The 12,987-nt window shown below is 41.4% G+C and overlaps 1 protein-coding gene across 1 annotated transcript in view; it reads right to left on the bottom strand.

Annotated features, from left to right (window-relative positions):
- Positions 1-12,987, bottom strand: part of LOC112074350 (serine/threonine-protein kinase SMG1) — a 59,714-nt gene that overhangs the window by 30,200 nt on the left and 16,527 nt on the right. Inside the window, exon 6 of the mRNA XM_070440482.1 lies at positions 5,497-5,555. Coding sequence (XP_070296583.1) covers positions 5,497-5,555 — 59 coding nt within the window. The remainder of the gene's footprint in view (positions 1-5,496; positions 5,556-12,987) is intronic.

Below are 12,987 nucleotides of genomic sequence, written 5' to 3'. Positions count from 1 at the left end.
CAAAGTTATATAATACCACGACCCTGGAAACATCTGAGACCAGACTGTTATACTAGCCTCTGTCTGTTATACTACCGTCTGGTTGTTATACCTGCCGTAACTGTCTGTTTATACTAGCCGTCTGGTCTGTTATACAGCCGTCTGGTCTGTTACTAGCCGTCTGGTCTGTTATACTAGCCCTTGCGTCTGTTAACTAACGTCTGTCTGTTATACTAGCGTCTGGTCTTGTTATACTAGCCGTACTGGTCTGTTCTATACTAGCCGTCTGGTCTGTTATACTAGCCGTCTGGTCTTTATACTAGCCGTCTGGTCTGTTATACTAGCCGTCTGTCTGTTATTCTGCGTCTATTGGTCGTCTATACTAGCCGTCTGTCTGTTTATACTAGCCGTTCTGGTCTGTTATACTAGCCGTCTGGTCTTTACTAGCCGTCTGTCTGTATACTAAGCCGTCTGGTCTGTTATACTAGCCGTCTGTGTCTGTTATACTAGCCCGTTCTATTCTGTTATACTAGACGTCTATCTGTTATACTAGCCGTCTAGTCTGTTATACTAGCCGTCTAGTCTGTATACTTAGCCGTCTAGTCATTGTATTACTAGCCGTCTAGTCTGTTATACTAGCCGTCTAGTCTAGTTATACTACTCCTGCTAGTCTTTATAAAAAAATAGCCGTCTAGTCTGTTATACTAGCCGCTAGTCTGTTAAAACTAGTTGTCTAGTCTGTTACTAGGACTAGTCTGTATATTCAATAGAGGTTAAACTTAGCTAGTATATCTTATAGTAGGCTGTATGTCAATCGTACTCTTGACTTATGGTTAATCTTGATATCTACAGCACGAAACCAATTTCTAAAACTGGCGGACATGGGCCATATGGATCATAGCAGGCATAATCACATTTTAAACTGCATCTAGTTGTGACTAATATATATATATACTAACTCTCAACAGTAACGCTTAGAAAACTCTGCACTAAATCCTAAGAAAATAGAAGCTAGTCTGTCTTCCGCCATACCATCTGGCCTTATTGGGCTATAGAGAAGATGACATGAGCTACCAGAGCTAGGATAATGCAAGAACAGCAATCTTAAACATAGCAGATGGACCGAGTAGCAGTATGGCTAAGGACGAAAGTGAAGCAGAGATCATATGAGAGAAGACTCAGAAGTAACCATTGACAGGAGACAGAACCACTGTTTTGATAAGGACATCTAGTACACTCGAGAGATAAGACCGAGAGACATCTCAAGTGCCTGGGAAGTTAGTCAGAGAGTCTCATTGAAGACAGTGGGCCTTATGCGAACGGACATAAACGCAGAGATCAATTAACTACCATGAACATGTTAAGACCAGAGTACCCTTAAGACCAGTAAGATCTCCATCAAGTAGCACGAAGACAGTTAACCAGAGACAGTTAAGACAAATTATTAACAGAGGAACATATAAAGAGAACATTGACAGATAAGACCAGAGACAATTAAGAGCAGAGACAATAAGAGAGAGCATTACCGAGACTAGCCAATAAGACCAGAGAATAAGACCAGAGACTTAAGACCAGAGACATAAACCAGATGACATTAAGACCAGAATATGAACTGTACTACTACAGGGAACAGGGTGCAATTTCAGATGGTAGACTCTTTGGCTCTGATTGGGAACTTCCTCTTACCTTTCTCAAAATATCACTCAGGGTACTGAGGATCGTATCCAACTTGTTTCACCAGGGCCTGTGGGAGAGAGGGAGGGCGAGAAGGCGAGAAGGAGGGGGCAAGAAGGGCGGAGAGAGAGAAGGGGGAGGGCGAGGAGACAGAACACAATCAGTGGTCAAACGGGAGAGAACACAGTTCTACAGAGGAGCTGCACCACCACTACCCTGTTAACACGACCTCAGTCTAACCACTACCCTGTTAACACGACCCCTCCAGTCTAACCACTACCCTGTTAACTACGACCCCTCCAGTCTAACACTACCCTGTTAACACGACCCCTCCAGTCTAACCACTACCCCTGTTAACACGACCCCTACCAGTCTAACTCACTACCTGTTAACCGACCTCTCCAGTCTAACCACTACCCTGTTAACACGACCCTCCAGTCTAACCACTACCCTGTTAACACGACCCCCTCCATCTCTACACTACCCTTTAACACGACCCTCCAGTCTAACCACTATCCCTGTTAACACGACCCCTCCAGTCTAACCACTACAAACCTGTTAACACGACCCCTCCAGTTCTAACCACTACCCTTTAACCACGACCCCTCCAGTCTAACCCACTACCCTGTTAACACGAACCCTCCAGTCTACCACTACCCTGTTAACACGACCCCTCCAGTCTAACCACTACCCTGTTAACTACGACCTTCTCCAGTCTAACCCACTACCCTTTATACGACCCCTCCAGTCTAACCACCTACCCTGTTAATAACGAACCCCTCCAGTCTAACCACTACCTGTTAATACGACCTCTCCAAGTCTAAAATATTTACATGCACTTACCATAGTGCGCCAGCTTAGGGGCCTATAGTAGTGCGCCACTTAGCGTATAGTAGTGCGCACTTAGGGCCTTATAGTAGTGCCCACTTAGGGCCTATAGTAGTGCCCACTTAGGCCTATAGCTTAGCCAATTAGCAATAGCCTATACACTTAGGGCCTATAGCCACTTAGCATAACAGGCCTATAGCCACTTAAGGCCTATAGCCACTACTATAGCCGGCCTATAGCACTTAGGGCCTATAGCCACTTAGGGCCTACTAGCCACTAGGCTTAGCCTGGCCTATACTAGGCAACACTTAGGGCCTATAGCCACTTAGGGCCTATAGCACTTTAGGGCTAATAGCACTTAGGCCTAATAGCCACTATAGGGCCTATAGAACTTAAGGCCTATGGCCACTTTAGGGCCACTAGCACCTTAGGCCTCTATAGCCACTAGGCTATAGCCAGGCCTATAGCCACTTAGGGCCTATACCACTTAGCTAGACTTGGCTATAGCCACTTAGGGCCTATAGCCATTAGGGCCTATACTCACTTAGGGCCTATAAGCCACTTAGGGCTATAGCCACTTAGGCCTATAGGCCACTTAGGCTTAAGCCCTAGGGCTATAGCCACTTAGGGCCTATAGCCACTTAGGGCCTATAGCCATTAGGCTCCTGGGCTTACACTTGCTTAGGCTTGCTATAGTAGTGGCCAGGCTATAGAGTGCCACTTACGGGCGCCCATATGTAGTGGCCTATAGTAGGGCACTAGGTGCGCATAAGTAGGGCCACAGTAGGCCATCTATTAGTAAGTGCACCACGTGGCCTATAGTAGTGCACCACGTAGCCTATGTAGTGCACACGTAGGGCTTATAGTAGTGCACACACAGGCCTATAGTAGTGCACAACGTAGAGTCCTATAGTAGTGCACCACGTAAGGGCCTATAGTAGTCGCGTTAAGACCTTTTCTGGTTACTTGGGGTCACTACGATTTATTGATTGACTGATCAACAGACAGATCAATACCACTTGTTGTCAGAGTGGAGTAGAACTACCCAGTATAGATAGATAGTGAAGTCGGAAGTTTTACATATGAGTTTATGTTTTTGTACGGTGTATTTCACAATTCACTTGACATGTTAATCTAGTAAAGATTCCCTGTCTTAGGTAAGTTTTAGCGATCACCATTTTATGTTAAGAATGTGAAATGTCAGAATCACAGGAGAGAGAATATTTAATTTCAGCTTTTTTTCAATTCATCACATTCCCAGTGGTCAGAAGTTTACATACACTCAATAGTATTTGTAGCAATTGCCTTTAAAATTGTTTATCTTGGGTCAAACATTTCGGTGTAGCCTTCCCAAAGCTTCCCACAATAGTTGGTGAATTCTGGCCATTCTCCTGACAGAGCTGGTGTACCGAGTCAGGTTTGTAGGCCTCCTTTGCTCGCAACACACTTTTTACAGTTCTGCCACACATTTTTTATAGATGAGATCAGGGCTTTTGTGATGGCACTTCCAATACCTTGACTTGTTGTCATGGAATCCATTTGCCACAGACTTGGAAGTATGCTTGGGGTCATTGTCCATTTGGTAAGACCCATTTGCCGACCAAAGCTTTAATTCCTGACTGATGTCTTGAAGTGTTGCTTCAATATATCCACATATTTTCCTGCCTTCCATGATGCCATCTGTTTTTGTGAGTGCATCAGTTCCTTCCGCAGCAAGCAACCCCACAACATGATTGCTGCCACCCCGTGCTTCACGGTTTAGGATTGGCTTATCCGGTCTGCAAGCCTGCCTGCTTTTTACCTCCAAACATAACGATTGGTCTTATGGCCAAAACAGTTTCTATTCTGTTTTCATCAGACCAGAGGAACATTCTCTAAAAATAAGATCGTGTCCCAATGTCAGTCAAACCGTAGTCTGGTTTTTTATGCGTTTTTGGAGCATGTGGTTCTTCCTTGCTGAGAGGCCTTTCAAGTTATGTGCTATATAGACTCGTTTTTACTTTGATATAATATTTTTTGTAACCTGTTTTCCGTTCCGCATCTTCACAGGTCATTGCTGTGTTCTGGATTGATTTGCACTTTTCGCACCAAAGTACGTTCATCTCTAAGGAGACGAAGAGCGTATCTTCCCTGAGCGTATGACGCTGCGATGGTCCAATGGTGTTTATAACTGCGCTACTATTGTTTGTACAGAGAATGTGGTACCTCAGGCGTTTGGAAATTCCTCAAGGATGACACAGACTTGTAAGGTCCTAACAATTTTTTTTTCTAGCAGCTGCTTCGGGTTATGGATTGTCTTTGTTGATGCCTCCAAAGCCACGCGCTTCCCATAGCAACAATTGAGCCAACTGAACGTTAGAGTAGGGGTCACTCTTGCAAAGTGTACATCCACACAGGTACCACCTCAATTGACTCAGGATGCACTCTAAATCTATACAACTTGCTCAACGACTCTATAAGCCTTCAATCAGAACCAGGACACGACATAACCACTCCGATCCTGATTCTTAGGAAATTTATTTCCAAAGCCCGTTAGTAGAAGTACAACAGTCACAGCTGAGTTTCCCATACCCGCAACATCAAGTGTATGTAAACTTCAATGACCACTGGGAATGTATAGCCACTACACTCTGAGGTAAATAGTAAGAGAGTAATCACTCTCTCGTACAAATCAAGAGATTTTGAAAAATTACTGCACAAGAGATCCTAACACATGTACCCTAATAACTACGAAGAAATGAAATGCCTCTCTTACATTTTAAGACCAGAGACATTAAGACCAGAGACATTAAGACCAGAGACATTAAGACCAGAGACATTAAGACCAGAGACATTAAGACCAGAGACATTAAGGCCAGAGACATTAAGACCAGAGACATTAAGACCAGAGACATTAAGACCAGAGACAATAAGACCAGAGACATTAAGACCAGAGATATGAAACTGTACTATACAGGGAACAGGGTGCAATTTCAGATGGAGACTCTTTGGCTCTGATTGGGAACTTCCTCTTACCTTTCATTCAAAATATCATTCAGGGTACTGAGGATCGTATCCAACTGTTTCACCAGGGCCTGGTGGGAGAGAGGGAGGGCGAGAAGGCGAGAAGGAGGGGGCAAGAAGGGCGAGAGAGAGAAGGGGGAGGGCGAGAGAGCAGAACACAATCAGTGTCAAACAGGGAGAGAACACAGTTCTACAGAGGAGCTGCACCACCACTACCCTGTTAACACGACCCCTCCAGTCTAACCACTACCCTGTTAACACGACCCCTCCAGTCTAACCACTACCCTGTTAACACGACCCCTCAACCCGCTCGCAGTCTAACACTACCCGTATTAACACGGGGGCTGGGGGCGAAGATGAATCCGGATAGCGCATCTCGTCGACGAGTTGTGGCGACAGAAGCCGCGGCTGATTGCTGGAGAGCAGTACTCCTGCACTGGGTCTGCGACAAGATGGGAGGATTTGTTTTGTTGGGGCTCCTGGTCTGCCACTGCTTATCAAACACACGTGGGTGAGCGGTCACACACACTGCGGCAGCACACAGCAAGGTATGAGCACTCGGCAAACACACACCTTTTTCTTCTATCCTCGAGGGGACGTCAAATGGTATTTCCTTTCAAAATCCTATTTTCCCTAACACCTACTACCCTAACCTTAACTCCTAATCCTAATTCCTAACTCGTAAACCTAACCTAACTCTAAACCTTCCATGTAAAGCCTTAACCCTAACCCAAACTGATTCTTAAATAGGGATTTTGAGGTCATTATGCTAATTGATTGCTCCAAATTGGCCTTTTCATTTATAAGGAACATAATATCAACAAATATAGTAACCCACATCCGATTTGGACGAAACATCTTCTACCTGTTGAGTAAGACATGAGGAATCTTAATGAATGCGTCAAATGCCTATCCACGACCCCCAACGCCGATTCCACCCCAACAACCAGTATACAGTATCGTTTCTCTATGTCTGTCAAGTAGTATGGAGTCTGCTGCTTGAGGTATTGCTTCTTCATCCTTTGTAATGCATTTCCTGTGATCAGTGATGTTTTCCTTTGTTCAGAGATATCTAGCAATTTAAAGTCACTTTATCCATAAATGAGTGTGAAAGTACAAAGGTTTTGCCTGCTACATGCCAGTGTTTATGCTACCTGCAGACCACACCTTTTACACATTTTGCTGGTGCTCTTTTTATTAAATGGATCAAAACATTTTCTTTTTGCTAACTTTAGGTTGAAAAACCAATAGCTTGTTGCTAAAATAGGTATTGTGTGATAAATGGTGGTCAAGCCAGTCCCCTCTTAAAACAATTCAGTTTGTCTTCTCTTAGCAAAACGCTAAATTCTTCAAGACTCAACTCTCCTGTAATAGTCCAACACATGGCAACTTTCTGAGAAGGACTATCCATGTAATGGCAATTCTCATATGAAAAAACGTGTTCCTACAAGCCCAAGAGACTTCTGGATGGAGCATCGGTTACTAACTCAAATGTTGTGACAAACTCCTTATAAGATTAATAACATTATAAACCATGTGGCATTCACAGTATTTCAATACACATTTTAGAAATCTATATGTGATAGGGATTGATTGTTATTCATAATAAGGTTACATGGACCTCTGAAAATTAAAATGGCATGGCCTTCCTTCAGCAAAATATATTGGTCCTTACAACTCTGATAGCCTGTAGAATCGTTGCATGAATCTATCATTGTATTTTGCAGGTCCAGAAAGAATTGCCTTCATAAAAATTTCATGCAATTGTATGTCATTTTACAATATTAATGCCAAATATTGTTTAACAGCGCACAATTACAGGCTTAAGAATGTACAGGGAAATAGTATTGTGTTCATCTTATCAATATTTCTCCAATGCAAATCAGTGGTCCTTGTTTGCAATGGAAACTGTCCTGTTTGCAAATTAATTAATATGGAATCTGAATTTGAGCACGGTTACTTTCAAAAGTTAGGCCTACCTTTCCACGCCAGCCGGTAGACCTACGCGATGCAGAAAAATGTAACTTTAATGCTGGCTATTCAACTTCATGCCTAACCAATGAGAGAAGGTTCGACTAAAAGCTGTATGGGGTTTAAACTATATTTCTATGTGAACAGCTTAATCAATTGATAGTGGGACGAATAGATTCTTCCCCAGAAAGTCATTTTTTGTCTCCTCGGCTTATAGAAGATTGTAGCTCAGCCTCTGATGGTCAAATAACAAATGATTAATCCCGCTATGCGCATCAGAGTTCACGTCTGTTCCAGGTAGCTTTTACAGCGTGGTTTACAGCATAAAGGCAACTGTTATAGTTTGTGAGATGAATTCTAAATACATTATGTAAGTCGGATCTGTTTATACTATTTAACATGCCCCTTTGGACGACTGATTTAACGTGGTTGAGGTAGGCTATGTTAAAGAGTGTCATTGGGTGGTTGGAGGAATTTGACCGAAATCACAACTATGTAGGCCTAAGGTATATACATGTAAGAAGCCTATAGCCTATTCATCTGTGAAATAGGTTGGCCTACCTCTTATTTCTTTTTTCGGATCGGTGGTCCCCTTCTACAAGGACGGTTGAGCTAAAGTACGACTAATGGCGATAGCATGAGGTTTGAAACCGTAACGAGAAACATTTCCACACGGACATAGACAATCTGATATTGGCAGAAAGCTTAAATTCCTTTTGTTATCTAACTGCACTGCCAGATTTACAGTACATTCAGTGAAAATAGTTACCAAATGCTATTTTTTGAGGAGAGTGCAACAATTTTGGAACATGAAAGGTTATTAAACCCAAATTAAGGCACATTTGGGCAGTATAGATACAATATTTTAAACAGAATGCAATGGTTCATTGGATCAGTCTAAAACTTTTAGACATACACTGATGCATCTAATGGCCAAAATCTAGAATTGCCACGGTTGGAATAATACATTATGGCCTTTCTCTGCATTTCAAAGAATGAAATGGTTCAAAACAATACAAAAGAATGTTGCGTTTTTTTTCTTTTGTATTATCTTTTACCAGAATCTATTGATCAGATAGGTTCTTAAACATAATTCCTATATATGCACATTTTTTCCATAAACGTTGAAGTGTTTCCCTTTCAAATGGTACCCCAGAATATGCATATCCTTGCTTCAGGGCCTGAGAGCTACAGGCAGTTAAGATTTAGGTATGTCATTTAGGGCGAAGATAGCTCTTTATTGTTAGTAAGTCTACATTAAAATTAAAAATGGTTATTAAATGCATTATGGCCTACTCAAATTGCCTACCTTCAGCACTATGAGCTGTCCATTTCCAAATGATTGTGCCGTGACTGCTTGCCTTCAAGCTTCATCGCAACAAACGTAGTTTACTCGAATCTGGCTTATTCGTGAGGTCAAATCCTCTGATAAATCAATCCCCGGGCAAGAAAACATATTATTGTTTCTATTAAAATTAATTAATAGGTAGTAGCAACTATCCAAAGTTTTGACCTCCAAGTCCCTCTTCTCATCTTTTCAACGCTCTCCTTCTCAAACTGAACTGATCATAGGCTCGTCCGCGATGCATTTTTTTTGTACCTAAGGCTAATCTAAAAATAATTTCGTAAGAATTCTTTGACTCTCCTCCTGAACTGCCACTATAAGCACTACACCACACATTATTGAATTAGGCAGCAACAAAACATAGTTTTTGATCAACAAGAGCAGACCAGGCCCGGGGTTCAGGGATGACAATATCGCGTTGTGTAATACAGCCTAGTTTTATTTACAACCATTCCAAGCAGCTATCTTAGGAAATACAACTTTGCTCTGCTTCTCCGAGCATGCACTTCGTGCACACTTGATATTGAGCGCCAGCAGAGAATCAGAGATGAAGGGAGTGGCATTGGGCACACACTGATATATAGCCTAATGAGTTTCATCTGTCTCAAAACCTGAGAAACGTAGAAATGTCATCATTACAAACTACATGGCTCCGCCTGGACTAGATAAAAAAAATACTAAAACCCTTCCCCCTTGACTGAAAGTGAAACTATAACCTACGCCTATTTTCCTCCAATTTTGAACCTCTCTTAGTGACATTTTAACATGAAACCCAACCCAATACCGACTTACCTTGCAACAAACTATACTATATATGCTTGGGACTTTTACCATTGAAGACCATTAGAGGAACATGAAATTTAACACCATTAGATCTGCTGTAGCCTAATGGTTTGCTTGTTTGCAGGAATGGTCTAACTAATCACATTTTTTTTTAAGAAAAACACTCAGAGGGGCCGTTTCCTAGACAGCAAATTAATCTAAGCGAAGGACGATACAATTGCTTTCATGGAGGACTGGCTTTTTGTACTGTAAGAATGACAAACAATTTATTTTCATCAATGAGCAAAAAAAAAGCTATTGGTTTTTACCCTAAAGATCATTTAATAACACAAGAGACCAGCAAAACTGGATCAAAAGTAGCAGGAACAGCGGCATCGAATGGGCAAAACATTGTACTTTCAACAACAAATTCGATGGTAAATGCAGCAATTTCAAATGACTAATTTCACTCTAACAGAAGAAAAAAAATCACAAGATTCACAGAGCATCATTATCGAAGATGAAGAAGCAAATACTCCAAGCAGCAGCGCCATACTACTTGACAGACATAGAGAACTGATACTGAATACTGGTTGTTGGGGTGGGAAATTGGTGTGGAGGGTCCGTAGGTGGCCTTTGATCATTTTATTGGAATTTCTCAATGTCTTTCTCATTTGAGTATGGGTTTACATGCAGCACAATAATGCAAAGTAAAGATTAATATAATAGTTTGATTCGAAACGTTTCACATGTTTGCAAGAATAAAGATTTCGCATAATAATCCTGTTTTACATGGACACATCTGAAATCAGGCTAGCACTCTGATAAATGCAAAAAACATCGCAATCAAAACACACGTTCTACCACAGAGGCCATATTATTTTTGGAAAGCATATTGATTCCTGAGTTTGGAATTTAATAAAGTGTGTATGTGAAAACTACTTCTAAGAATGCATACATTGTTGTTTCAGAAACTCAACCTTCACTGCTCGCTAAGATCAAAGCACTGCTGAAATGCGATAACGGTGTTTACATGTCCTAATCATTGAAAGATTAACTCAGAAAACCAGGTTGGTCTTTAAATCTGCCATATTCTTACTTAATGTTGACCTTGATGCCGATTAAGATAAGCAAGAATAAGGTGTTTGTATTTATTTGGATCCCCATTAGTTTCCTGCCACGGCGGCAGTACTCTTCTGGGGTCCGGCAAAATTAAGGCATGTTATACCCTTTTTTAACCATTACAATGACATTCATGTACGAATTACAACACCCTGTGTGGCCCTCAGTGCCCATACTCCCATTACCACATATCTAAAGTGCAAAATCCATGTGTAGAGTTCCCATGTAGGTCATGGCTCTATGTAGTAGTGTGCACACTCCCATGGTCTGTTCTGGTTGCAATGTCTTATGGGGTGGGTGTCTGAGCTGTGTGCTAGTATTTTAAACAGACGTTGGTACCCTCCGCTTGTCAACACTCATAAGTAATGAGGAAATCATATCTCTCTCCGCTTTGAGCATGAGAGATTGACAGGCATGTCATTAATGTTAGCTCTCCGTGTATTTTTTAAGGGCCAGCCGTGCTGCCTGTTCTGAGCCAACTGGCAATTTTCGCCAAGTCTGAACAGTAGTCCAGGTGCGACAAAACCAGGGCTTGTAGGACCTGCCTGTTGAGAGTGTTGTTAAGAAGACAGAGCAGCGCTTTATTATGGACAACCTCTTCCATCTTAGCTACTGTTTATATTAATATGTTTTGACGCATGACAGTTTAACATAATCAGTTTAATACTGACATAATCAGTTTTTAATATCGAATTATAACTGTGCAGTAAACATACTCATTGTTAGGAAAGAATTATAGTCCAATATCAAGTTTTCGATACTATATTTATTGAAGAATAATATTGAATCCTATAAATTAAATGAACAATTTTGCAATCAATTTGCTTAATTTATCAGAGATCAAATTATAGCCGTTTGAAGTCCGGAGGTTTACATACACTTTAGCCAATACATTTAAACTCAGTTTTTTCACCAATTCTGCAATGTTAATCCTAGTAAAATTCCTGTCTTAGGTAGTTTTTAGCGATACATTTTATGTTTAAAAATGTAAAATGTCAGAATACAGGGAGAGAATGATTTCTAATTCAGCTTTTTATTTATTTCATCACATTCTCCAGTGGGTCAGAAGTTACATACACTCAATTAGTATTTGGTAGCAATGGCCTTTAAATTGGTTTAACTTGGGTCAAACTTTCGGGTAGCCTTCACAAGCTTCCCACAATAATTTGGGTTGAATTCTGGCCATTCTCCTGACAGAGCAGGTGGTAACTGAGTCAGGTTTTGTAGCTCCCTTGCTCGCCACACACTTTTTCAGTTTTGCCACATCTTCTATAGGATTGAGGTCAGGGCTTTGTGGATGGCCACTCCAATACCTTTGACTTGTTGTCTGTAACCATTCTTGCCACAACTTTGGAAGTATGCTTGGGTTCATTGTCCATTTGGAAGACCATTTGCGACAAGCTTTAACTTCCTGACTGATGTCTTGAGATGTTGCTTCAATATATCACATATTTTCCTGCCTCATGATGCCATCTTTTTGTGAAGTGCACCAGTCCCTCCTGCAGCAAAGCAACCCCACAACATGATGGCTGCCACCCCGTGCTCTCACGTTTGGGATGGTTGTTCTTCGGTCTGCAAGCTCCCCTTTTTCCTCCAAACATAACGATGGTCATTATGGCAAAAACGTTCTATTTTTGTTTCATCAGACCAGAGGACATTCTCTAAAAAGTAGATCTTTGTCCCCATGTGCAGTTGCAAACCGTAGTCTGGCTTTTTTATGGCGGTTTTTGGAGCAGTGCTTCTTCCTTGCTGAGGGCCTTTCAGGTTATGTCGATATAGGACTCGTTTTACTTGGATATAGATATTTTTTGTCCTGTTTCTCCAGCATCTTCACAAGGTCCTTTGCTGTTGTTCTGGGGCACAGTCAATGTGCTATGTAAACTTCTGACCTCCTGGAATTTTGGATACAGTGAAGTTATAAGTGAAAAAATCTAGTCTTAAAATTTTGGAAAAATTTACTTGCACAAAGTATGTCCTAACTGACTTGCCAACACTATAGTTTGTTTAACAGAATTTGTGGAGTGGTTGAAAAGTGTAATGTAGACTTCCGACTTCACTGTATTTTCACAAAATAATGTTTCAGGAATGCTAATACTGATCTTTTTTGAACTACAGAAACAATCAAATCTCTCTTTCGTGTGTTTTTTGAGGTGGGATGACCAGGTATCATTCTACCTTGTGGCTCCTCTTTCTACCCACTATCATTTCAATATAAGATCCGACACCGATGCAGGTGTATTTGCATAGCCAGGTAAGAAGGTGTCATTAAGAAAAATGCTAAACAAACACACACGGCGCTTACA

The sequence above is a fragment of the Salvelinus sp. IW2-2015 genome, unplaced genomic scaffold (assembly GCF_002910315.2).
Source record: "Salvelinus sp. IW2-2015 unplaced genomic scaffold, ASM291031v2 Un_scaffold2599, whole genome shotgun sequence".
NCBI lineage: Eukaryota > Metazoa > Chordata > Actinopteri > Salmoniformes > Salmonidae > Salvelinus > Salvelinus sp. IW2-2015.
This window is presented reverse-complemented; position numbering and strand designations above follow the sequence as displayed.